Raw genomic sequence first — 27,804 nt, forward strand, 5'->3', positions numbered from 1 at the left:
TCGATAGTGAGGAGTCCCTCAACGCCATCAAAGCAAGTGCCATCAAATTGAGAGCCATTCTTGACTGCAGAAAAGCCCTTCTTCATTTACGCGAACTCCTAAAGCTTTGGTCCAAGGTCCCAGGACATAGTAATATAGTGAGGAATGATATGGCTGACGAATTAGCTTGAGGCCATTCCCAGTCGATTGATTCAACGGGCTATTATGTCAGCCGATTCTAAAAGGCTCTAATTGAAAAGCTGGCAGAAGATGGCTCCTTGAGGCCGGTTGTAAGGTATCTAGCGCCATCTGACGGGCAATCTCTAGAAAAAGAACCTGTTCTCCTCCTTCAATTAGTAGATCTGATCTAAGAATCGTGGTGGGCATATAGACTGGCCACTGCAGCATCCGCTAACTGACTTCTAAATAGGATAATGGAGATCACGACTAACGTAGACTATGTGAGGACGAACAAGAGGTAGAGACGACTGATCATCCAAAACGCAGTTGTCCCACGCTGTCAAGCCGTAGTAATACTTTCTTCATCTATCATTGTTGCCCCTCAATTATCTGAATTTCGTTTTAAGCTCTTGCTAATCCCTTCATCTTATTTGAATTTAATCTTCCTCTTGCTCTTTTTTGACATTACAGGGTGAGATAAAAAACTACAACAAAGTAAAACGCCATAATATTTACATTTTTTTACATGGAATTAAATTTTAGAATAAGTTTAGATTTGTTCAAATTGGTCACCTTTGGTACGAATAATGGCTTTCGAATAGCCAATGAAATCGTCACAGGCTGCCCGAATGTTGCTCTGCGTTATTTTGGCCCATTCCCGACGAAGCGCTTGCTTGAGGTATTTTTTTAGTGCCAACCTTGCTTTCCAAAACACTCCAGACCCAATAGTCCAACAGATTGGTATGCGGAGATTTTGGTGGCCATTGTGCGCTGGAAATGAAGCGAGGAACCTCATTTTGTAACCATTCTTGGATGGCGCGTGCTGAGTGCGATGGTGCTGAGTCCTGTTGGAATGTCCAAGGTCTGCGGCCAAAACGTTTGCATGCCCAAGGTTCCAGAATATTTTCGCGATAATATTCGGTATTTATTCTGATGCCACGGTCGATTAATACGAGCGGAGAGCGACCATCGGCTGTTATGACGGCCCACACCAACACCATGGCCTGCACTTGAGTTCTGGTGGCCAACCGAAGCTGTCGCTGGAATAATTTTAACAACTGTCGGACGAGTGGCTTAGAAACGACAGCAGTCTGAAGTTGGTTGCAGTTTTTGCATCTTAACCTGTATATAGAAGACCTTTAGAGACTCTCCAATCTATGGAAGACCTGTAAGGTATGTGAATCCCATGTTAGAAGTTCCGGCCTGTAAGACCTGTTAATGTCTGCTACCTGTAGAGAGCTGTGGAAAGACTTGACCTATAGAAAGTAGAAAGAAGACCTATAGAAAGTATCTAACTATAGAAACCTGTAGGGTTGCTAAAAAAAGAGATTTTTTTCCTTTTTAGAAGTAGTTTTTAAGTCGGAATTCCATATTGAATTAACTTTCAATGTCGCCTGCTATTACTCGGCATAACCGTAGGGAGAAACTCTTCCTTACCTGACCATTCTTAGACATTTCTCTACAATTCTCTCTCTCTCTCTCTCTGGGTCCTCTCTCAGTCCGTGTTGCTGGTAGAGATTTCTTGGAACCATTGGAAACTCCAGCCTCTCCAGCCAGCTAACCGCATAGAGTAGGTAATCTGCCGATTCGGGGTTGACAAATATTTCAATAAGCAGTCATTAAGATTAATATTTAAATTCTTGTTTTATTTTCCTATTTTGCTTTACGGTCACTTTTTTATACCTGGAAGAACTCTAACCTCTTATACAGAGAGGGATTGATCAACCGCCTCTATATAAGTCAACGATAATTATTGATTAGATAGTAATTTAGATTGTCTGTGACGTCTAAACGTTTTTCACAATCATAAGATTTGTATACTTAATTATCATAACGGTACTTAATTCTAGATTTTGTTAACTAAATATATATTTAAAAATAACAATCCTTAAAACTACAGTTGTTCATCAGCTGGTTTATGTAACCTACTTAGAGGTTATTAATATTAGGGTAGTTCACTTTCATTAATTTATGGTTACTAATAAAATTGCATTTTCTTAAAAAAACCTTAAAAGATATTCTATTCATAAAAACTTTAAGATAAACTTCCCGAAATTAATTTGGGTATTTTTTTAAATGATTCCTTCCAACTTCAAACATTTTTAGAATTTCCTTTCCTTTTTTCCAACTCAGACTCCATGGTATTGGACTGCAATGGCATTCGATTGCATGAACCATTAGTCGGTTTACGAAATAACTTTAGCGGGTGTTGCACACATTCACTATTGTTTGCAATGATGGATTATTTTCTCCAACTCTTCGTCCATTACCCCCTTTTTCAACCAACACCACTACTAACTCTCTCTCTCACACTCTTTCATCATATACAAATTCAACAGCAGTGTTTAATTGTTATTTCCGTTTAATGAGTTGTATTTACAGTTGGATTATTGTTGAATGGAAAAATAACTTCAATATTGTTTTTTTATGATTTCTTGTATTGTTGTTGGTTTTCTGTTTGTTTTTTTTTTTTTCGTTATTTTTTATCATTCAATTCTTTTGTGTGCTCATTTCAATGGTGAACGAGCGATGATATGTGTGGTGGGTAACTGCAGTTGTGCTGTTCGTTGTTGCTGTTGCAGAGGGGTAAATGTGTCGATATTTGGTTTTGCTTCAACAAATCCATCATTTGGGTATAGTATTGTTGTTTTTTTTTCTTCTTTTTTTGTGGAATGGTTTGTTGCCTGGGTTCCGACGATTGACTGTCATAACAAAACAACCACAACTGCACCAACTAAGAAAACATAACACGTTACATTGGGGCTCAAAACAGAAAAGGCAACAGTATTACAAAAAAGTAAGCCAGTAAAGTCTTTATTGTTCTTAACGCTGAAGCTGAATGACGCCAGTTGCACAGCCTCTTTAAGCGAATAAATTGTCATAATATGATTACTTATTTTATAAAAAGAAACATGCAAAAAAGCTTTAAGGTCGGCCGGGTCGAACTTTGAATACCCTTCAAACAATAAAATCCGTTAAAATTTTAGAAATACGGAATGTAGCCGTTATTTTAGGGTCAATACGACCACATGGAAGGTAATTTCTAGGTAATTTTTTTCATAAGCCAGTACAATATTCAAATGCGAGACTTAGAAAAAATCGGTGAATAATGTATCTACAGGCGTTAAAAAATCGATTATCGGGGGGTATACGAAGGCGTGGACCTGCACAAATAATTTTCTGTATTCATTGCGAACTTCAAATACCAAATTTGACACAATTCCGGTGAATAATGTCCCTAAAATCATCAAAGTACCGAATATCGGGAGGTACCGTTATATGGGGGCTATACCAAAACGTGGATCCACATGTCCCGTTTTCAGTACCAAAAGTCCTGCAGACATAACATACATTTGAGCAAAATGTTATCAATCTACTTCAATCCGTTCGGAAGCTAGAGTTATTTCCACAGACGGACAGACCGACGGACATCGCTAAATCGACATAGAATTTTATGCTGATCAAGAATATATATACTTTGTGGGGTCTAAAATGTGTATTTCGAGGTGATACAAACGGAACGACAAACTTAATATACCCTCCATACTATGGTGGAGGGGATAAAAAAGGAAGCCAGTAGAGCCTTTGTTGTTTTTAGTGCTAAGGCAGAACCAGTTGCACTGTTTCTCAATTTTGAATAACCAAAATCTGATATATATTTTCTGAAATATTTCAAAAGCAATGATCATGGGCAAGACCTGTGTCATCCAAGGCATTAACTTAACGCAGGAAACATAGGAACCCATCTTACACCTTATAACTGACATGAGAATTTTTCAGAATTTCATGGACAATGTTCATTCAAAAAGCAATGTTTTTTCAAGAAACCCAGGATCTAACCAAATATTCCGTAATGCGAGCAGATAAATAGTAGTCCATAATTCGTAGGGTTATTTTAACCAGTGTACATCTTCCTTTTTTATCGTTTACTAGGTTGGCTTTAACATGTGCAGGTCAAAATCAAATCCAATAAATTCAACTTCGGTGATAAACCTAAATCTTAGCCTATCTCGTTCTTGGCCTATCTTTTTTTAATTTTATTGAATGAAAGCAAAAAATGTCGGAAATAACATCAAATTTTAGAATAAATTTTGATTTGTTCGAATTGGTAACCTTTGCCACGAATTATGGCCTCCAAACGGCCAATGAAACCTTCACACGCTGCCCAAATGTTGCTCTGCGGTATTTTGGTCCATTCCTGGCGAAGCGCTTGCTTGAGGTGATCACTTTGGTATTTTTTATGGCCAACCTCGCTTTCCTAAATACTCCAGACACAAAAGTCCAACTGAGTCCTGTTGGAATGTCCAAGGTCTGCGGCCAAAATGTTTGCAGGCGCAATGCTTTAATACACCCTCCAGAATATTTTCGCGATAATATTCGGAATTTATTCCAATGCCACGATGAAATAATCTATATAAATTTACGAAAGAGTTCAATCTAGTTGCAACCGTTTAATAAACTGATCTAGTTCCTTTCAGAAAAAAGAACTAGAGTAGTAAAATTTCCCTAAAGTGAATAGACATAACTCGTGTTAAGAAAATTAAATACTAACGACTTTTAATATAAGCTTAGTTAAAGAGGAATTAAATTATTTATTTTGTTGTGGGCAAGATATTTCCCACACTTCGTAAAGAAAGGTTACTTCACAAAATTTCTCCTGGTCAATTAAGTTTTTTTTTTTAAATGTTGCCCCTTCTTTCCGAAATTCTCTGATTTTTTTTAATTTCCCCTCATAATTACATCCGTTTATTTTTTCGTGATTTGTAGCCAACCAATTATTTGGCATGGCCTATGGAAAGGGCATTGTGCGGCGAGGTCAATAATCCCTCTTCCGTTCAAAGTACGAGCACATATCAAGTGAATAGAGAATATTACTTATTTAACCACAATTATCATTGGCAATAACCCTGAAATATCTGTCGATGATGTTGATGAGGGAAGTAGCGTAGATGGTGGTTGTTGTGGCACACCACACAAGCTGTTGCCCTATTCAAAACAGGGCAAACAATGAATGCATTTGCCTGGCTGGCTGACTGACTGCCTGCTGTGATTGGGGGAAGGAAGTATGGACAAATTAAATGGTCTTTCATTCATTCATTAATTAAGTAAACCACCGAAAAAATGACGAGGGGTGGGGTGGCGGACGGACATACATACACGTGAAGTTATGCAAATCCGTTATACACTTGTGCCATACACATTGAATAATTTCAATGTTTTGTGGCTGTAGAGAATATGATGGTGTCCCTGTGTGTGTGTGTGTGTTTGAATGCAAATTGAGTGTGGCAACATAAAAGGCCTGCTTTCCAAAAAACACAACCAAAAACCCTCTCTTTTTCTCCATCAAAAGAACGGCACATGCACTCACTCTCATTATTTAGTAACAAACACTTGACTCACACCCAGAGAGACAAAAAAACAACAACATAAATAAACAGCAACAATAAAAAGTAATGAAAACAAACCAAAATGCATAAAACACTAATACCCACACACACATACACATATCGTTTCAAAGCAGCTCCCAGATGTTGGGCTCACAGTCAGTGTGTCCCCTCTCTCACCAAGTGCATTTCAAAGGTTTTTCTTTCAAGTGAGTTCGTTTTTTTTTTTTGGCCTCTGCATTTGTGGGTGCGGGAAATAGGGTAGACGGCGGCACTTGCCGTACGAAGCAAGGCCTGCTGCACCACTGTCTGTACAGTGGCGACGGCGTCGGAACGAACGGAAGTTCGTAATATTACAAAAATATTCATAGCAGAAGTAATATTTTGAGCAAATAAACAAAAATCAGAGAGTCGACGCCGGGCCAAGATGATATTTTACTATTTGCAGACAGTGTTGTGGTTTTTGTCGTCTAATGAAATATTGGATAACAAATTGTGATTTAAGATCGTTAGACACCTTGAACGTCTTATTTTTAAGCAAGACCTTAGAAAAAGTCTTCTCTACATAGAAGAGCTCCTTAATAGTTGGCTTAAGGGAAATTAAAAAATATAAAATTGCGTTAGCCAGTTCATAATAAGAATTTGCAAAGGTCCCGCTGAAATCAGGTCAGGAGTATTTAACTCGGTATCAGTCGTCTTCCAGCCCATTGCAAGGTACTGGAGAGAAAATTATACAATTGACTTCAGAGGAGGTTGTTTGGTTCAAGGAATAAGTATCAGTGTTGGTTAAAATCGTGAAGAGGTTCTCTGGATTCGAAATTAAGTGGTAGTTCCATTTTAATTCAAAGAAAAGGTTACTTTGACTGTGTCAATCAAAATTTATTGAACGTCTTCCAGAATTTAGACGTGACTAGATTAAACTTGGCAACTCTATTTCTCCAATAGGGCATCTGCCTCTGATGGTGATTAGAATAGAGTGTCCATTGAATTCTCCGCAGGGGCATATGTGTGGTAATTTATATGGAACATTAACCATTAACATTAACCAAAAACCATTTGATGGTTTGGGGATCTAATAATATTCGGCATTCATTCTGATGCCACTGTCGACTAATACGAACGGAGACCGACCATCGGCCCACACCATCACCATGGCCGGCGTTTGAGTTCTGGTGGCCAACCGAAGGTGCGCATTTTCAACTTACCTCTTTGGCAAGTAAACACGATCATTTTGTTTGTTTACAAACTGCTGGACAACGAATGTTTTCTCATCGGAGAAAACCAAATTCGGCAGTTCACCACTTTCGGCCATGCGAAGCAAGTTTTTAGCTTTTTTGGCTCCATTTTCTTTCTGTTGCGGTGTAAGTTCTTGCACTTTTTGGAAGTTCAATGGCTTAACGCCGAGATCATTTTTTAATATTTGACGAATGGAATATTGCTATATATGCAGCTCACGAGCCATTTTTTGGCCACTGCGACGGGGGTTTCGATCAAGTCGCATTTCTGCTGATGTTGCCGTTTTCTTCCTTCCACTTCCTTGACGTCGAGCTACTCTACCAGGATCACGGTAATGAGCGATGATACGAGACACAAAAGATCTATTCACGTTTAAATGCTGGAGTGCTCTAACGATAGCCACTTGTGGTTTTCCAGCCAATTATAAAGAAATCACACTATCACGCTTGAGTTTCATCACGAATAATTTTTTTCCTGGAAAATTCTCACCAGAATGCTTTTGCACCCTTGTAAACAATATAATGATCTGTCACTGGAATAATTTTAACAGCTGTCGGACTAGTGGCTTAGATATGACAGCACTCTCAAGTTGGTTGCAGTTTTATATACCATCCACCATACATAGTATGAAGGGTATACCAAGTTCGTCATTCCGTTTGTAACTCACCAAATAATAATTTTAGACCCAAGTACGTATATTCTTGATCAGCGTAAAATTCTAAGACGATTTAGCCTTGTCCGTCCGTCCGTCTGTCTGTCCGTCTGTTGCAATCACGCTACAGTCAAAACGAATTGAGAGAGGAAGCTAAAATTTAGCACAGATCTGTCTTTTGCCTGCAGGCAGGTCAAGTTTGAAGATGGGCTATATCGGTCTACGATATCGTATATCTCCATATAACGGTAGCCCCCAATATTCGGTATTTTAATGATTTTAGCCATCAACGGAATTTTCTGAAAATACACACGAGGAGTATCCTTCGAGCACTTTATCCCCTAGAAGAGAAATGTCTATATAGGTCCACAATTTCGTATATCCCTTATATAACGGCATCTCCCGATATTCGATATTTTGATGATTTTAGCCACATTTTCAATCGAATTCTTTGAAAATCCACACAAAGAGTTGATTGTGAGTGGAAGAGAATTATCTATATAGGTCCAAGATATCGTATTTTCTCCATATAACGGTACCCCCAATTTTGGGTATTTTGAAGATTTTAACCACATTTTTCAACGGAATTGTCTGAAAATTCACACGAGGAGTTCTGTGTGAGTAATTTGTCTCCTGGAAGAGAATTTTCTTTATAGGTCCACGATATCGTATTGCCCCCATATAACGGTACCCCCCGATATTCGGTATTTTAATAATTTTAGCCACATTTTTCAATGGAATTATGTGAAATCTACACAAGGTGTTCTATGTGAGTGCTTTACCCCATGAAAGAGAATTGTCTATATAGGTCCACAATATCGTATATCCTCCATATATCAGCACCTTCGGTATTTTAAGGATTTTAAGACAATTTTTATTGGACTTTATTTTTTTGAAAATTTCCTAATTTGTCCGAAATGGTGGAGGGTATTCAAAGTTCGGCCCGGCCGAACTTACTGCCTTTTGACTTGTTTCATATCACCCTGTATTTTTAGGATGTTAATATAATAAAGAAGTATTATATAGCTATATAAAAATACTTCTGAGTTCATCTCTCAAATGTCCCCAATACTAAGTATATGAATTATGATGACCCTGGGCCCCTCTGAGCCTACCTCAGCTTCAAAGTGAGACGTTGTCGCAAAATATTGTAAGATCATCAGGTACTTTAAAATAACAGAGTTGGGATGCCCTTAAATCTTGAATTGAAGCTTCATTTTAATAGATTTCCCATAACCCATAGAAACCCATTATCTCTCCTCGCATTAATGTATCCGAAATGCAATATTGCACCAACTACAACAATTTCCTATGGCTCTTAGTTTTGTTTAATATTCCAAATGAGCAAAAAACTCCAAACCCATATTACACATCATAAAAACGGATGTTTTCTTATGACTCCTCACTGGTGGCTCACACTGCTCCTGCCCCAACTAAAAAATGCATAATGCCAGCCATTGAACCACCCAAAATGGTTGATATGAATAAAAAAAACCCAACATATAATGGATTTTCTTTTGCATTGTGTCCTTATCTCTTCGCATATAACATATAATGTGTTTATTGTTGTTGTGCCATACTTATGGCCAATGTTAAGCGTTCGAAAACGGGGTGAGATAGTGGGGAAAAAATCAAAATATCTATCGTAAAAAATAAAAACAACAACAACAGCCCCACATTCAACAGCATCCAATAGCTACGACAATGCAGCAGTGCACTGACTGATATCATATAAATGACCTCGTTTTAACGCTTCTGTGGCTGTTGCACTGCAACTGCCATGCAACAGATTTTCTGTGTGTGTGTGTATGTGTTGCATTGCAATTGTGTGTACGTGCGGATTTGTGGCATGGCTCGTCATAAAGAAAAAACCAATCTCAAATGACGAACGGATGGTATTTCATAGTTTTTTTGCCTCTTCCCTTCTTTCACTCTTTCCATATTCCGGGCCTTTTGTAATTTCCTGTTGCAGTTTTGCCATAGGTTTTTGTTTTGTTCATTTGGCGAAGGCGAAGGAAGGAAAGGGCATGGCACAAATGGCCTGGATTTTGTACATTTTAATGTTTTTGACACCACCTATGTGTGTTGGCAGGTGCAAATAAAAGAGATACTCAATTTTGGATTTAAATGCAAATACAACATTTAATTCTCTTAGATTACGAAGTGAAATAGGATATTGAGCAAATTGAAATACAAAGTTTTAAATTGAGTTTTTGTATTGGTTTCTAAATACGCTTCCAATTTCTAACAAGTAAAAAGCTGTTAGTTCCGCCGGGGCGAACTTTGAATACCCTCCACCATTTGGAACGGAAATATCAAAAAAATAAAATCCGTTAACAATACTGTTAAAATCTTAAAAATACCGAATGTAGCCATTATATTAAGGTCTATACGACGACGTGGACCTGCATAGCCAATTTTTGTCATAAGCCATTACAATACCAAACTTGAAAAAATCTTGAAAATACCGAATATAGGGAGGTGCCGTTATATGGGGGCTATACGAAGGCGTGGACCTGCACAGACAAATTTCCTTGTTAGGCTGTAGTATCCATTACGAACTTTAAATATTAAATTTGAAAGAATTCCGGTGGATAATGTCGCCAAAATCATCTAAATACTGAATATCGGGGGGTACCGTTATATGGGGGCTATACGAAGACGTGGACCTACACAGACAATTTTCTGTCAAGGGCTGTAGTATCTATTTCGAATTTCAAATACCAAATTTGAAACAATTCCGGTAAATAATGTCGCTAAAATCATCAAACTACTGAATATCGGAAGGTACCGTTATATGGGGGCTATACGAAGACGTGGACCTGCACAGACAAATTTCCGTCATAAGCTGTAATATCTATTACGAACTTCAAATACCAAATTTGAAACAATTCCGGTGAATAATGTAGCTAAAATCATCAAAATACCGAATATGCGGAGGTACCGGTTATATGGGGGCTATACGAAGACACGGACCTACACAGACAATTTTCTGTCAAGGGCTGTAGTATCCATTACGAACTTCAAATACCATATTTGAAACAATTCCTGTGAATAATGTCGCAAATGTCATTAAAATACCGAATATTGGAAGGTACCGTTATGTAGGGGCCTTACCAAGACGTGAACCTGCACAGACATGTTTCTGTCATAGGCTGTAGTATACATTACGAACACCAAATACCAAATTTGAAACAATTCCGGTGAATAATGTCGCTAAAATCATCGAAATACCGAAAATAGAGAGGTACCGTTATGGGGAGCTATACGAAGACGTGGACATACATGGCCCATACTAAAAGTCCTGCAGACATAATATACATTTGAGTAAAATTTTTTGCTGATCAAGGCTATATATATTTTGCGGGGTCTAAAATATATATTTCGAGGTGTTACAAACGAAATGACAAACTTAATATATCCTCCATACTATGGTGGAGGGTATAAAAACTTGCAATATGCCAGTATAATTGGAATCATTTCAAATAAAATCCACTTTAGCATTTTTTTTCAACCTTGAAAATAAAAATAAATATTTGATGTAAACAACCATTTTGCAAGGAACAGAATTTGCTGAGAATGAGTTATTCGCATGTATATAGCTGACCTCACCTTAAATGTCTTAAAGTGGAAATAATTCATTCACAGTTGTTACCAGCCCCAATCTATCCGTCATAAAAATACCTATATGAATTTGATTCATAATTGTTCAAACATTCTTATCTACCGTCTGATTAGAATCATTTAAATATTCTATTGAAGATTTCACGTGCTAATATAAAGTTCGTTTGAACTACTTCGCCAGGCTATGAGTTTCTTATCAATGTGAATTTTTTTTCGACTTGGCGCCGTACAGTGTTGCGAATTGGTATTTGGAATGGGAAAGTTAGTATTTTGTAAAAGTTCCTTGAAGTTGCTTGCTTTTCTATTTTAAATCATATCCTTCATATGCATTTCCTAACAAGTTCGCTGGTGTTTGATCTGACTAGAAATGGCTTGGGGGGTACGTCTCTGACTTCTTTGTCAAATAATTTAACGCCAAAGGGGACAATTGGGAAATGATAATTTACCGGAGCACAGACTTTCTCATTTTTTACTCGGGAGCGAAACTTGATTGTGTGCTCTTAAATGGAACTAGTTACTGTAACCTTGAGAATCGACGGTGTTTCCGGTGCCGTACTCGTTCACATTGCTAGCTGGACTTCTTTGAAAAATGAGAGTGGGAGCAGAGTCACTTAAACTAGAAGAGGACTTTACTTTCAGAGTGTGCCGTACTAGTTTCCGGTGCTGTACCAGTTCATGTTGCTAGCTGGTCTTCTTTGAAAAATGAGAGTAGGAGCAGAGTCACTCAAACTGGAGCAAGATTTTGCTCTCAGAGTGTAGACGAGGAAAACATGTTGCCCCCCTTTTTGGACATCGAAATAATTACTATGCTTGATTTTGTTTCTGCTGGCAGGAGCGCTCCCGCTCCAATTCGACTGAGATTCGACTTTAAATTTTATGTCGTATGAGGTCTAAAACAAATATTTAGGGATGTTATAAACGAAATGATAAAGCTAATATACTCTCCTTTTTCAAGGTCAATGGGGTTTCCCGCTTCCCCAGTTTTGATGGATATCGTCATCTAATCAGTTTGTACATTTTAGGTACTTTCAAATTTATCTATGGAATAGGGACAACATATTTGGTAAAGATGTTACCGATATTTTTGATGTTTTTTTTTTAAGTCGACTCAGGGGTCGGAAAATTAGGCTAATCTATAAATTTCTCACTTTCGAAAAAATGTCCCTCACTCACAAAACCTAATTATTATACTCTCAGCCATACGGCTCAACGGGTATATACAATTTGATAAGGTCGAAACGTGCCTAGTCGATATAACGGTTTTAGACCCTAGGTCTCTTTGGACCAAATCCGTTTCAGAACATTTGGAGTCGATCTAGCGATGTCCGACCGCCCGTCTCTCTGTCAGCCAGCCAGCTGGTGCGCACGATAACTCTCGAGGGGAGTATCCGATTCGATCTAAACTTGGTACACGTAATATTATTTTTAAACTTAGATCGAGTTCGGAGATGGACAATATCGGTTCACTCCTTCTGGTACCTCCCAGAAAAAATGTCAAAATTTTCAAGAAAATAATCTCACAGAAAGAGAAAGAATAATCCAATTTTGCTCCAACTTTGCAAAACCTAATTTTTTCATCAGTGCTACATCAGGTGCAAAAATGGATAATATCGGTCCACTCCATCAAGTACCTCCCCCACAAAGGGTGAACATTTTGAATAATTATAACTCTTTTAAAATGTGTTGTAAGTGTCCGATTATCTTCAAATTACACACATCACAATATTTTTATTAACCCAAAGTCTGGTGTGAAGATGGAATGTATCGGTCCACTCCTTCTAGTACCTCCCCTACAAAGGCTCAAATTTTTGAATCTTCATGAGACTCAAAAAACATGAAATTAACACCCTATTCCGTTCAGATTTGATACATCTCAAAATATCCATCAACACAAGATCTCTTATAAAGATGACAGAAATCGGACCATTCCTTCTGGTACATCCCCCCACAAAGGGTCAAAGTTTCAAGTAATCTAAACGAACATAAAATCCGAAATAATTCTCCGGCTTTCTAAATATTTCATAAAACCCATAATTTATACTAACACCAAATCTGCTGTGATGATATATCGGTCCACTACTTCTGATACCTCCCCCAAAAAGGATCAACCTTTTATGATAACTTTGGAGCTCATAAGACTTGAAGTTAACATCGGATTCCATTCATACTTGGCACATCTCAATATTTCCATCAACACGGGATCAGTCATAAATATGGTAGAGATCGGGCAATTTCTTCTGGTACCTCCCCCACAAAGGTTAAAAATTTGAATAACCAAAACGATGATAAAATCCCAAAAAAGCATCCGGTTCTCTTCAAATTACACACATCACAATATTTTTTATTAACACAAGATCTGCTGTGAAAATGGGATATGTCGGGCCACTCTTTCTGGTACCTCCCCCACAAATTGTCAAAATTTTGAATAACCAAAAACGATCATAAAATCCGAAATATGCATCAGGTTCTCTTCAAATTTCACACATGCCATGATTTTTAGATCTGCTGTGAAGATGGCACCTCTCAAAGGGCAAAAATTTCAATTATCCATGAAAAAAAAAAATAAGACGCAAAATTAAACACCGGTTCCATTCTACACAAGATCTGTTTGAAAGATGGTAGAGATCAGACAATTTTTTCTGGTGCCTCGCCTAAATAGAGTTCAAGATTTTGAAAAAACAAGACGCTCAAATAAAGCGAAATAAGCATCCAACTCTCTTCGAATTTCACAGCTACAAACATTTTTGCAAACTCAAAATCTGTTGTGGTTATGATAGATATCTGCCATCCCGTTCTGGTACTTCAACCACATAGGATCGAAAGTTCCAATACTTACATTTGTCATAATTGCGAGACAAGAATTTATGATGTCGAATAAAATTGGAGTAAATGTTTGATTTCCTTTAAATTTTGCACGTAACAATATTTTTATATGTATTAGATGAAGTGGAATATTTCGGATCGCCATGCCTGGTACCTCACGCATATTTCCACATATTCCCAAAATTTACACATATCTCAAATATGACACGTTGTAATATTTATGTTAGACGTAGGTCAGATACAAATTGGACAAAATTGGTCAACTGTTTCGGAACCTCCCCCATAAAGGGTCAAAAGTTAGAATAATCATAACTCAACGCTGGGGGTATATATCTGTTTGCAAAACCGATTGATTTTATTTAACTTTTTTCGATTTAAGCTCATTGCAAATATGAGATCAAGAACCGTGTATATAGGTCGTTTTCTGGATATGCATTTCCCTCCTTTATTTACCACCTTTAACATTCCAAAAAATTATTCAAATACTTATTTTCATTAAATATTAAACTTCTCCCCATCGTCTCACTGGATGGCCCCCTAATTCAACGTAATGTTCCAAAAATAATTCAATTACTTAATAGCAATAAACTATCTGTCAAGTGTAATAAATTTTGAAAGTCGTACAATAACAACAGCACCAATAACAAAACGTGATGGCACTCGTACAACGAACTGCTTGACAAATTCCCAAACTTTAATGAAAACGGTATTTGGGTTAATGACATCATTAAAATGCCCTGAAATGGAATTCCATACAATTGAAATTAGCAGTTATTAGCGATAAGAACTGGAGGGCGCCGACTACCCACCTTTATCAAGAATTTGAGTTTTTTTTTTTTCAAATACATTTTAAGTTTCAAAAAAATAATTTAGAAAATTTAAAAAATAACTATCCCACTTAAAATAATTGGCATTTATTATGAAATTGTATCCCATTTTAATAAAAATTTATTTTTATTATTTTTTCTTCTTATTTTTCTATCTATCCCCAAAAAACAACAACTACAAACAACTAAACATCCAACCCAACAACCAACACCATACCACTGCTACTACTTCTCATCGCTTGCCTTGCCCAACAACAAAAAAACCAGCAAAAAGATGTACCCTGGCATCAGGTCTGGACACATATGAAACGTCTATCCCACGCCTCCAAAGTCAATTCGACGACAACGTTGTGTGCCCAGAAAACCGATCTCTCGACAACGGGCAAATCCATAATATTTCCCGATAGAACAGCCTCCCTTAAAGACACGTTGTGTGCGCAGCAGGTGTTTTCAAGGCCAGATATGGTAGGCACAACAACAGCAACTACAACCACTACTAGTAGCCTAGTTTTCTTTTCTATTTTCATTATCCTATTTTGTTGGTCTTGTGGAAAATTGCTTTTCATTTAAATTGGAATGGTTTTTATTATTGGTTATCATTGTAGATTAGAATGCTTCTACTACTTCCTCTTGCCTATATTGCTTCCTTAAATTTGTTGAAAATCGAATTGGATTTTTTTTTGCTATTTTGAAAATGGTTATGGTAATGAGTTTATTTTGGTTTTGGTTTGTTTTTCATTATTACCCTGTTTCGTTTTTTTTTTTTAATTTTTTTCAGGTTAAGTGAATGATTTTCGTATTGGAATGGCCCATAAATTGTTTTGTTTTAGTAGATTTGTTGAGTTTAAAAATTAATGTTGCTAATGTTTTTTTGGATGGTATTGAGTTGTTGAATTTTTCAAAATCAAGGGATTCCACCCTCTGAAAATCATCATTTTGATCTTCTATTGAAAAGTGCATACATTTAGATATCCTATCTAAGCGAAAGACCTTTTGCTCTTCTATCTTCTAGAGTAGAATACCTGAAGGATTTTTAAAGAAGAAGACACCACGGTCTTCTGCAAATAAAGATCTGGGTGTCTTTTATAAGTGAAGACAGAATAACATCTGGCGGTCTGCTATAGAAGAAGCTGACCTTGCGGTTTTCTATAGAAGTTGACTTTGTGGTCCTCTATAGAAGAAGATGAACTTGTGGTCTCCTATAGAAGAAGACGACCTTGTGTCCCTCTATAGAGACGACCTTGGTGGTCTTCTATATATGAAGATGACCTTGTGGTCTTCTATAGAAGAAGATGACCTGGTGGTTTTCTATAGAAGAAAACGGCATGGTGGTCTTCTACAGAAGAAGACTTGGTGGTTTTCCATGAAAGAAGACCTGGTGGTCTTCTACGGAAGAATACATTGTTTTCTACTATGGATGAAGGTCTTCTATTGAAGAAGCACTTGCTTTTTTTATCGACGAAAACCTTGTTTTTTTGTCGAAGACATCCTTCTTGTCTTCTATGAAATAAGACCTGGTGGTCTTCTATAGAAAAAGACGACATTTAAGTCTTCTATAGAAGAAGACGACGTTGGGGTCTTTATATAAAATAATAACCTTGTAGTCTTCTGTAGAAGAAGACAATCTGGTGGTTTTCTATAGAAGAATACGACCTAATGATCTTCTGTAAGAGGAGATCCCTTTGTGGTCCACTATAGAGGACGACCGTGGGTTCTTCTATAGTAGAAGACGACCTTGTGGTCTTCTATGGGATTTGTATAGAAGAAGACGACCTTATGCTCTTCTATAGAAGAAGACGACCTTATGGTCTTCTATAGAAGAAGACGAGCTTATGCTTTTCTATAGAAGAAGACGACCTTTGGTCTTCTACAGAAGAAGACGAACTTATGGTCTTCTATAGAAGAAGACGACCTTATGGTCTTCTATAGAAGAAGACGACCTTATGGTCTTCTGTAGAAGAAGAAGGTCTTCTATAGAGGAAGGCAACCTGGTGGTCTTCTATAGAAGAAGACAACCTGGTGGTCTTCTATAGAAGAAGGCGACCTTGTGGTTTTCTACAGAAGAAGACAACCTGGTGGTCTTCTATAGAAAAAGACAACCTGGTGGTCTTTTATAGAAGAATACGACCTTGGTGGTCTTCTATAGAAGAAGATGACCTTAGTTGTCTTCTGCAGAGAAGACGACCATGGTGGTCTTCTATAGAAAAAGACGACCTGGTGGTCTTCTATAGAAATCGCCCATATTGTGGTCCTCTGTAGAAGAAGATAACCTGGTGGTCTTCTACAGAAGAAGACGACCTTGGTAGTCTTCTACAGAAGAAGACGACCTGGTGTTCTTCTATAGAAGTATACGAACTAGTGGTCTTCTATAGAAGAAGACGACCTTGTGGTCTTCTATAGAAGAAGACGACCTTGTGGTCTTCTGTAGAAGAAGACGACCTTGTGGTCTTCTATAGAAGAAGACGACCTTGTGGTGGAAGAAAACTTGATGGTCTTCTATAGAACAAAACTGATGTGATTTAATTTGAAGAAAGACCTTCAGTAGAGAAAGAACTAGATTTCTTCCATAGAAGAAGACGACCGTATGGTCTTCTACAGAAAAAATACCTTGTAGTCCTCTAAAGAAGATGAGAAGAAGAGGACCTGGTAATCTTCTATAGAAAAAGACCTGGTGGTATTCTGTAGTAGAAGACCTTGAAGACCTTGGCATAGAAGAAGGTCCTTAGAGAGGCGAACCCTTTGTCTTTCGAGAGAAGACCACTGAGTCTTCTATAGGAAGACCATTCAGATTCTTGGAGAATGTGGTCTTCTATGAGAAGAACACTTGTTGTTCCAGTAAAATACCCTTTGGTTTTCTGGTAGAAGACTGTTTGGTGTTCTAGGGGAATATCCTTTGGTTTCTCAGGAGAGGACGCTTAGTCGTCTATAAGACGACCTTCTGGTCTCTAATGAGAAGACCTTTTGGTATTCTTTGAGATGACCCTTTACAACTATGAGAAGACCTTTTTGTCTTCCACTTTTATTCGAAAATCTATTTTTTCTGCTAAGGGAAGACACTTTGGTGGTCATCTATGGCTAGACCGTTTGGTCTTCTTTAGATACTTTGGTGTTCTAGGGGAATACCCTTTGGTCTTTTATGAAAGGACCATTGGCCTTCTACCAGAAGACCATTTGATCTTATAAGAAGACCCTTCGGTTCTTAAAAGAATACCCTTCTTCTATGAGAATACCCTTTCGTCTTCCAGGAAAAGACCTTTTTGTCTTCCATGAGAGAAACTTTAGTCTTCTAAAGGAAGACCCTTTGGACTTCTATAAAAAGACTTTTTAGCCTTCTATGAGAGTACCCTTTTTTCTTCTAGAAAAAGACCCTTGGGCCTTCTATTAGAAGTCTCTTTTGTTATTCTGTGAGAGGTCCTCTTTGGTCTTTTATGAGAAGACCCACTAGTCTACGGAGAGAAGATACTTTGATTTTCGGTGAAAAAACCAAAGGATACCAAATCATTCATTCACTTGAAGATCGTTTGGTCTTCTTGCAGAAATCCGTTTTATATGAGTAGATCCATTTGTCTTTTATTAGAAGGCCCTTTTAGTTCTGGAAAAACACCCTTTGGTGTTCCAGTATGTTAAAATTTTGGTATTCTGTAAGAAGACCTTTAGATCTTCTGTGCGGTCTTCTAAGAGAAAATGCTTCGGTCTTTTGGGAGAAGAGTCTTTGATCTTCTATGAGAAGACCTTTTGGTCTTCAACGTAAGAAAGGTCTTCGGACTCGTAGGAAACAACGCTTTGGTCCTCTAAGAAAAGACTCTTTGGTCTTCTAAGAAAAAACCCCTTAGACTTCTAAGAAAAAACCTATCAGTCTTCTGGGAGAAGACCACTTGTGTTTTAAGAGAACAGATTTTGGTCTTTTGGTAGATGAACATTTGGTCTTCAAGGGGAATAACTCTTGGTCTTCTTAAAAAAAGACCCTTCGTCTAATAAAGACTCTTCGGACTCGTAGGAAAGGACTCTTCAAGGACTTCAAGGAATAGAACAGTAGTTGAAGATCCTTTGGCCTTTAGTAGAAGACGTTTGTTTTTCTAGAAGGAAATACGTTAGTCTCCTAAGAGACTTCAAATAGGAGACCCCATTATTTTTTTGTGTTTTTTTATGAGAAGACCTTGGTCTTCTAGAAGAATATCCTTCAGCCTGCTTGTAGAAGACACTATGGTCTTCTAGGAAACACCTTTTTAGTGTTCTTAAAGAAGACCCTTCTTTGAGAGAAGATCATTTTGTATTCTACGAGAAGCTCCTACGTTCTTCTAGGATTTGAGCCTTCGTCCTGTTAGGAGAAGCGATGTGGGAGATTTAAATTTTCGTCGTTGTTCCAGATTCTTTGTTTGGTTTTGGTTTTTGTGGTTTTCTGCATCCGGGTCCATTTTGAGGGTAATAATAGGTATTTATGTTTATATTCAGTCATGATCTTCTGTGGCTCATAACCTCATATTCCTTTTTTTTGGTTGAGAATATCAAGCTTTTCTTACCCCAAGCTTTTCCCATGAGTACAGCATAGTTCAAAGCAATAAGAGAGTGAATATTTTTTTTTGTTCCGCCACAACTATTTAATGACTCCCTTGAAACCGTTAGTAAAAATGTTTCCAAACCCCGCTATATTTTACAATGGCAGTGGCCAACAAAGAATAAAATTGCAAAGTTTGTTTTTAAAATACAATTAAAAAACTCGAGGAAAGAACCACCAAAGCAAGTAAAACAAAGCGAAAATTGCGATGTGGGAGATTTAGCAGCCATTGTTTGGACGCCGAGCCACAAAACAGTAGCAACCAAGCTTAGCTAATGTGGCAGTGGCAAGTTGGCGAATTAAGCTTTAAAGTAGGAAAAAATGAAAAAAAAAAAAACAAACGTTAGCGGTAATTATCAAATAGCTGCATAATAACAATAACAAAAAAGTGTATGTTTGTTGTTATTCTAAATAAACTTTAAGGGGGGAGACAAAAGAATTGCTTTCAAAAGAGTGGAACACACACACTTTACATCCATAGATCCATACACACGTGGGGAAATTGTTTGGTTAAACAATTGTTGTCTTCTGAACAATAGGAACGAGGGATGGGAAAATGAGAGTGGGTCATTTGGGGGACTAAGGATATATTTTTTATAAGCGGAGAACTCTTAATCTCATACCTTACAGAGAAGGTACCATCTACTGATCTTCATTGTGCCATATATTCCATAACAAAAGTCCTCCTCCATCACTAGTCTAGATTCAGTCTGGTCAGTGGGATAAGGAAATTTCTTTTTAGTAAATATACAGGGTGAGATAAAAAAAACTCCAACAAAGTCAAACGCCATGATTTTTACATTTTTTTCTTATTTTTTATTTTTTTTTTTTTTTTTTTTTGAATGAAAGCAAAAAATGTCGGAAATAGCATGAAATTTTAGAATAAGTTTAGATTTGTTCGAATTGGTGGTCACCTTTGGCAGGAATTATTGCCTTTAAACGGTCAATGAAACCGTCACACGCTGCCCAAATGTTCCTCTGCGGTTTTTTGGCCCATCCCGGCGAAGCGCTTGCTTGAGGTGATCGACACTTTGGTATTTTTTAAGTACCAACCTTGCTTTCTAAATACGCCAGACACAATATTCCAACGAATTGGTATCCGGAGATTTTGGTGGCCATTGTGTGCTGGAAATGAAGCGAGGAACCTCATTTTGTAACCATTCTTGTGCGACGCATGCTGAGTGCCATGGTGTCTAGTCCTGTTGGAATACCCAAATCTGCGGCCAAAATGTTTGCGTTCCGAAGGCCTTAATACACCCTCCAGAATATTTTCGCGAAAATATTCGTCATTTATTCTCATGCCACGGTTTATTAATACGACCGGATTAATGCGATGGTGCTGAGTCCTGTTGGAATGTCCAAGGTCTGCGGCCAAAATATTTGCGTGCCCAAGGCTTGAATACACCCTCCAGAATATTTTCGCGATAATATTCGGCATTTATTCTGATGCCACGGTCGATTAATACGAGCGGAGAGAGAGCATCGGCTATTATGGCGGCCCACACCATCACCATGACCGGCGCATGAGTTCTGGTGGCCAACCGAAGGTGCGTATTTTCAGCTGACCTCTTTGGCAAGTAAACACGATCATTTTGTTTGTTTACAAACTGCTGGACAACGAATGTTTTCTCATCGGAGAAAACCAAAAATTCGACAGTTTACCACTTTCGGCCAAGCGCGGCAACTCTTTAGCTCTTTGGAGTCTATTTTCTTTCTGTTGCGGTGTAAGTTCCTGCACTTTTTGGAATTTCAATGGCTTTACCCCGAGCTCATTTTTCAATATTTTCCGAATGGAATATTGCGATATGTTCAGCTCACGAGCCATTTTTCGGCCACTGCGACGCAGGTTTCGATCAAATCGCTTCTTTACCATTTCGAACCATTTCTGCTGATGTTGCTGGTTTCTTCCTTCCACTTCCTTGATGTCGGGCTACGCTACCTGTATCACGGTAACGGGCGATGGTACGAGACACAAAATATTTATGCACATTTAAATGCTGGAGTGCTCTAACGATAGCCATTTGTGGTTTTCCAGACAAATTTAAAGAAATCACCCTATCACGCTTGTATTCCATCACGAATAGCTTTTCTTTTTCTGAAAATTCTCATCAAAATAATTTTCTACGTTTGTAAACAATATAATGAGCTATCACTGGAATAATTTTCACAGCTGTCGGACGTGTGGCTTAGAAATGACAGCAGTTTGAAGTTGGTTGTATTTTTTTATCTCACCCTGTATATGTATATTTCTCTCTCTACCATTTCTCTCACCAACACTTTTCGAAATGCCTCACATCGCATTAAAGTGAAAATCCATGCCGGCATGGAAAACAAAGATACTCAAATTGAAAAAAGAAACGGAATATTAGCAAGAAAAACCTACATTTAAATTCAAAAGAAATAACAGCAAATGGAGGGTGCGGGGGACATAGAATAGAAGAATAGATATAAAAACAAAAAAAGTAGAAACGTATTGTAATTTAGACAAATGTTTTTCTTCAACAAAGTATGGAAACTACATGGAACGAAGAAAAAACGGTCCTGAGCTTGGCAGCTACCAACAAAAATGGATATTTTTTTATATTCTTCAAAAATTTTATGTGGAGAGCTTTGTTGTGGGCCAAGTGCGGCTGATTACCAAGTGTGTGAATATTTGCCTTTTACACCCGTTCCTCACTTCCCCCCACATGATTAAGCGTGTGTGGAATATTCTTTTCAAATGGCTGAGTAGGTAGACTGGTAGGTTTTAGTTTTCGTTTTTTTTTTTTCTGTTCTTTAACATTATTTGTATGGGCATGTAAAATATCCATGTTATATAAGTAATTATTAATGGGCTTGAAACAGATATGGCTAAAATAGAAACAGTAGAAAAATAATACGAAAAAATGAAAACTAAAAAAAACACTAAATATTTCTTGAACTAAAAGAAGGCGAGAGAAAATCTAGATCAGGGTCATAACCAATAACTGAAAACGTAAAATATTCATTTTAGTTTGAAATAAGTTTCTTTCTTAGAAGCAATATAAATGTGGGCTTTTGTTCACTTAGAGGGTCTAGTTAGGGCGTTCAAAATTTTAATTACACTGTGCAACAAATTTCATTTTTTTCGTTAATTGAAGAAAAAATTCAGCAGATTATGAAAGTACAGCTAACCAGTAAAAAAGCAGTAAGTTCAGTCAGGCCGAACTATGAATATCCTCCACCATTTGGAACGAATATAGAAATAAAATAAAAAAAAAATACTTTAAAAATTCTGTTAATATCTTAAAAATAACGAATATAGCTGCTATATTGGGGTCTATACCAAGACGTGGACCTGCATGGGAAACTTTTGTCATAAGCCATTACAATATTCAAATACGAAACTTGAAAAAAAAAACACTGAAGAATGTGGCTGAAATCATCAAATAGGGAGGTCCCGTTATATCGGGGCTATACGACGACCTGCAATTGGGTAGACAATTTTCTGTCACAGGCAGTAATACCTATTAGGAACTTTAAATACCAAATTCCAAACAATTTCGGACAATATTGTACATAAAATCATCAAAATACCAAATATAGGGAGGTACTGATATATGGGGCCTATACAAAGACCTTGACCTGCATAGACAATTTTCCGCCATAAACTGTAATTCCCATTACGAACTCTAAATGGTACCTATTACGAATTCTAAATACGAAATTTTAAAACAGCACAGGTGAATAATGTCCCTAAAAGTGTCAAAATATCGAATATCGGGGCGTACAAAGTAACCTTAATAGATGGCAAAGTTCCCCCCCCTCTTCCAATTTTTTTGAAATTTTCGTATTAAGATTCCTCAGAATCCGTTGGTTTTAGACACATATTGGCTTCATCAAAATTGCAGCTTAAAATACGAGGAATGTTTTCGTTGAAAACGTTAACCCTTAAGCGAGTCAAAGAAAAGGGTATTTTTGGTCCTTTTTGTAAAATTTGATAAAAACCAAACACCCTTCAGACGCGGTCGTAATAATCAAAATATTCTACACAATTATTTGTCATAAAATTCTACTATGAGTCGTAGAAGATTTCAAAAGTCTAAAACTTACCTAAACGCCAGGTATTTAGATATATTAAAAAACACATTTTAGGGTTAAAACCGTACTTTTCGAAAATTTTGGATTACGATTCCCTGAAATCATGTCAAAGAAGGTAGTTCGTTTGATTTTCTATAGCTACTTTGTATGACAGAATGTATCAGCGATTGATAGAGTTTGTGAGCCCTCGCGAATTACCTTACCCATGAATAGAGAAAATGCGGTGTTCGGAGATCACAAAATCAGCTACGATAATATTTTAGTGGCCTAAAAATAATGAAATACTTGGTTGCTTTACTTTCCAGACCCGGGAATATGCCCGGTGAACTATTATTAAAATCACGTGTCTCTCAATATGAACACAACGTCACTCTTCTCTGGTTCTTGTTCAGAGCAAAGATTTAGCATCACCTCAGATAAAGGGCAAACAAATTTGTTCCATCAGTCATTACGAATTTTATTTCGATGGAATATACCCCCTTTTCGCATTTCTTCATTAACAATATTTTTTTTGTCACAATTCTGTTTTGAATTTCCCTCCTTTACAACATTTGGCATTCGTCTTTACATATTCTGGTGTTTGTCATATATTTTGTAGCTGTCATATTCCATCAACTTGCATTCTGTCTCGCCGTATGTTCATTGCGGATGACGCTGCGATGTTGTAATAATGACATATTATTGACAAATGCTAATCAACTGTCAGCGCGGGATTGGTGTCGTAAAATTTTGATGGAAATTTTATGTGACAGCTTAAAGCTCTATGTAAATTTAAATAAATTTAAAGAACTGTCAATATTAGTTAAGTGATGATGCAAAATAGTTTTTAAATTGCCAATTAATGGAAATTTAAAAAAAAAAAAAACGATAGAGAGGGGTATTGTTGGAGAAAGACACAATTTAAAATGAACTACGACACTTCTAACACAAGAACGGCGGAAAAGCAAGGTTCACTCATACAAGGCCAGAGGGTCTTCCTATGGAAGACCAAAGACTACAGGGTCTTTCTATAGAAGACAAGAGGTCTTCCTATAGAAAACCAGAGGGTCTTCCCATAGAAGTCCCGAGAGTCTTCCTATAGAAGACCAGAGGGTTTTCCTATTGAAGACCAGAGGGTCTTCCTATAGAAGACCAGAGGGTTTTCCTATTGAAGACCAGAAGGTCTTCTTCCTATAGAAAGCCAGAGGGTCTTCCTATAGAAGACCAGAGGGTCTTCCTATAGAAGATCATAAGGTCTTCTCATAGAAGACCAGAAGATCTTCTCATAGAAGACCAGAAGATCTTCTCATAGAAGAAGACCAGAAGGTCTTCTCATAGAAGAAGACCAGAAGATCTTCTCATCGAAAAAGACCAGAAGGTCTACCTATAGAAGACCAGAGGGTCTTCCTATAGAAGACCAGAGGGTCTTCCTATAGAAGACCAGAAGGTCTTCCTATAGAAGACCAAAAGGTCTTCCTATAGAAGACCAAAAGGTCTTTCTTTAGAAGACCACACGGTCTTCCTTTAGAAGACCAGAGGGTCTTCCTATAGAAGACCAGAGGGTCTTCCTATAGAAGACCAGAGGGTCTTCCTATAAAAGACCAGAGGGTCTTCCTATAGAAGACAAGAGGGTCTTCCTATAGAAGACCCGAGGGTCTTCCTATTGAAGACCAGAAGGTCTTCTCATAAGAAGGTCTTCCTAAAGAAGACCAGAAGGTCTTCTTCCTATAGAAGGCCAGAGGGTCTTCCTATAGAAGGCCAGAGGGTCTTCCTATAGAAGACCAGAGGGTCTTCCTATAGAAGATCATAAGGTCTTCTCATAGAAGACCAGAAGATCTTCTCATAGAAGACCAGAAGATCTTCTCATAGAAGACCAGAAGGTCTTCTCATAGAAGAAGACCAGAAGGTCTTCTCATAGAAGGTCTACCTACAGAAGATCAGAAGGTCTTCCTATAGAAGACCAGAGGGTCTTCCTATAGAAGACCAGAAGGTCTTCGCATAGAAGACCAGAAGGTCTTCGTATAGAAGACCAGAAGGTCTTCGCATAGAAGACCAGAAGGTCTTCGTATAGAAGACCAGAAGGTCTTCGCATAGAAGACCAGAAGGTCTTCGTATAGAAGACCAGAAGGTCTTCGCATAGAAGACCAGAAGGTCTTCGTATAGAAGACCAGAAGGTCTTCGCATAGAAGACCAGAAGGTCTTCGTATAGAAGACCAGAAGGTCTTCGCATAGAAGACCAGAAGGTCTTCGTATAGAAGACCAGAAGGTCTTCGCATAGAAGACCAGAAGGTCTTCGTTCAGAAGACCGAAAGGTCTTCGTTCAGAAGACCAAAAGGTCTTCGTTCAGAAGACCAAAAGGTCTTCGTTCAGAAGACCAAAAAGTCTTCTCATAGAAGAAGACCAGAAGGTCTTCTCATAGAAGAAGACCAGAAGGTCTTCTCATAGAAGAAGACCAGAAGGTTTTCTCATAGAAGAACCAGACGAAGTTCTTATCTTAGAAGACCAGACGAAGGTCTTATCATAGAAGACTAGAGAAGAGAAGTCCTTTTGGTCTTCCATGAGAAGACTCTTTGGTCTTCCATGAGAAGACTCTTTGGTCTTCCATGAGAAGTCCCATTAGTCTTCTATGAGAAGACCCTTTAGTCTTCTATGAGAAGACCCTTCGGTATTCTATGGGAAGATACTTTGGTCTCCTGTGAGTAGACCTTCTGATCTTCTATGAGAAGAACCTTTAGCCTTCTATGAGAACACCCTAAGGTCTTCTATGAGAAGACCCTTAGGCCTTCTATGAGAAGACTCTGTGGTCTTCCATGAGATGACCCTAAGGTCTTTTATGATGAAACCCTTCTGCGAAAAGACTCTTTGGCCTTCTTGAGAAAAGCAAGAGATCCTCTTACAGAATACCATTAGACTCTCCTGCTCTTCTCTGAAAAGATTTCTTGCTCTTCACTCAAAAAACCTGCTTGCTTCTCGGAAGAAGACTTTTTGCTCTTCCAAGAGAGTAGCCTCAGCCCTTTTATTAGAAGAGCCTGTTACATTGTAATACTTTGTTGTTTGTTTTCGGAATTAAATCATTGGCTTGTCCCATTTACTTTTTTGTAGTGAGATTATTATAATACCTAAATTAATGGTGCTCTATAAATAAAAATGTCAGCAGCTGACATTTAAAATTACAAAAGTCCAATTCTAAAATAATGAGGTGGGCCGGAGCACCTTTTAATACCATGAAGCATTGGCTGATTATCAGTAAAAAACCTATTCAAGTTTTGTTTTTCTAAAATATTCCGAAGTAGAATCTTTGTTAAGGGCAAACTTTTTTTCCAGAACCAACAAAGATTCATTGACTAACTTTTAATGATGGAAAAAATTTACAAAATATCTTGTATCCACTGGATGGGCTTCTTATGCTGATTTGCATAAAATAAAGTTCTTCCTTAGAATTCGATGAATGACTGGCCTAGGAAGTTCGTTTCGTTTTGTAAGAAACGCCAACTGAGTGTCTGACTGCAGCATCAGGCAAAACAATGGCCATCATTTAAGAATGATAATGGCCTAAGAGGCCTCATTCTTTTACTTGATTTTGGTAGGAAAAAAAACTAGTTTTCTTGCCAACAAAATTCATCTTAGCAGGCCAGCCAACAGCAACCTTTAAAAGGTTTTGCTATTGTGCTTCGATGTGATGCGGCGGCACACGTTGTGGTTTTTTACAAATAAAGGTATCAATGGCCAAGAAAATACACTCCAACGTTTTTTAACCGGTTTTCCAAAAAAAAAAAAAAACAACAACAACAATAACAATAACAAAAAGCAAAAATAACAGACCAGCCATTAATAACAGACCTTAAGTTGAAACTTTTAGTTGGAAAAACAAAAAAACCTCTACTTACCTGGCATTGAAAACCAGTTTTCCATTAAAACTAAGAAAAAAAACAACTCCCGCTCTTTTTCTCAGCACTGACATGGCTGTGAGAAATCCGCTTTTTGGAGTCCATGTATCCCAAGATTCTACAAAAATGTTCTCATGCAAACCCCTGTGTGCAACATTTCAAAGTTATCTCCGACAAATGGTGTTACGTTCTGTAATTAATTTGTTGCCTTAACAAATTTTTGCTCTTACAAGAGATAATTGCCTCTAACTAAAACAACAACAAATTTACTTGCAGCATAATCATATGCATGCACCAGACTACAGAACTCCTCCTCCCCACATGGTTACCTGCCACAAACGTCACAAAAACAACGTTGCCTTTACAAACCTTGTTGCCAACGAACGATTTACAAGCCTGGTTTTACATGTGTTTTTATGCCGCTGCTGCTTTGGGCCGACATGCTAAAGTGTCATTAATTAACATGCAATGCAACTTGTTCACAACAAACTCATGCGCACACACACACACACACACACATCGAGCCGAGAATGGTGCTCACCCAACAAGAACTGAGCAATCGAGAATTTAGTCATTTCATGTTTTGGTTGAATATTTTTTTTCAGAGTTTAGATAAATT

At 37.7% G+C, this 27,804-nt stretch overlaps 1 protein-coding gene across 4 annotated transcripts in view; it reads left to right on the forward strand.

The window, feature by feature from the left end:
* Window positions 1-27,804, forward strand: part of LOC101901024 (GATA zinc finger domain-containing protein 8-like) — a 227,919-nt gene that overhangs the window by 39,533 nt on the left and 160,582 nt on the right. For 3 of the 4 annotated variants that reach the window (XM_059118357.1, XM_059118358.1, XM_059118359.1), the window contains exon 2: window positions 14,973-15,170. The exons of the other annotated variant lie outside the window; for it this stretch is intronic. In XM_059118357.1, the coding sequence (XP_058974340.1) occupies window positions 14,973-15,170 (198 nt within the window). The remainder of the gene's footprint in view (window positions 1-14,972; window positions 15,171-27,804) is intronic. 4 annotated transcript variants of the gene reach the window in all.

The sequence above is a fragment of the Musca domestica genome, unplaced genomic scaffold, assembly GCF_030504385.1.
Source record: "Musca domestica strain aabys unplaced genomic scaffold, Musca_domestica.polishedcontigs.V.1.1 123, whole genome shotgun sequence".
In the NCBI taxonomy this organism is placed as follows: domain Eukaryota; kingdom Metazoa; phylum Arthropoda; class Insecta; order Diptera; family Muscidae; genus Musca; species Musca domestica.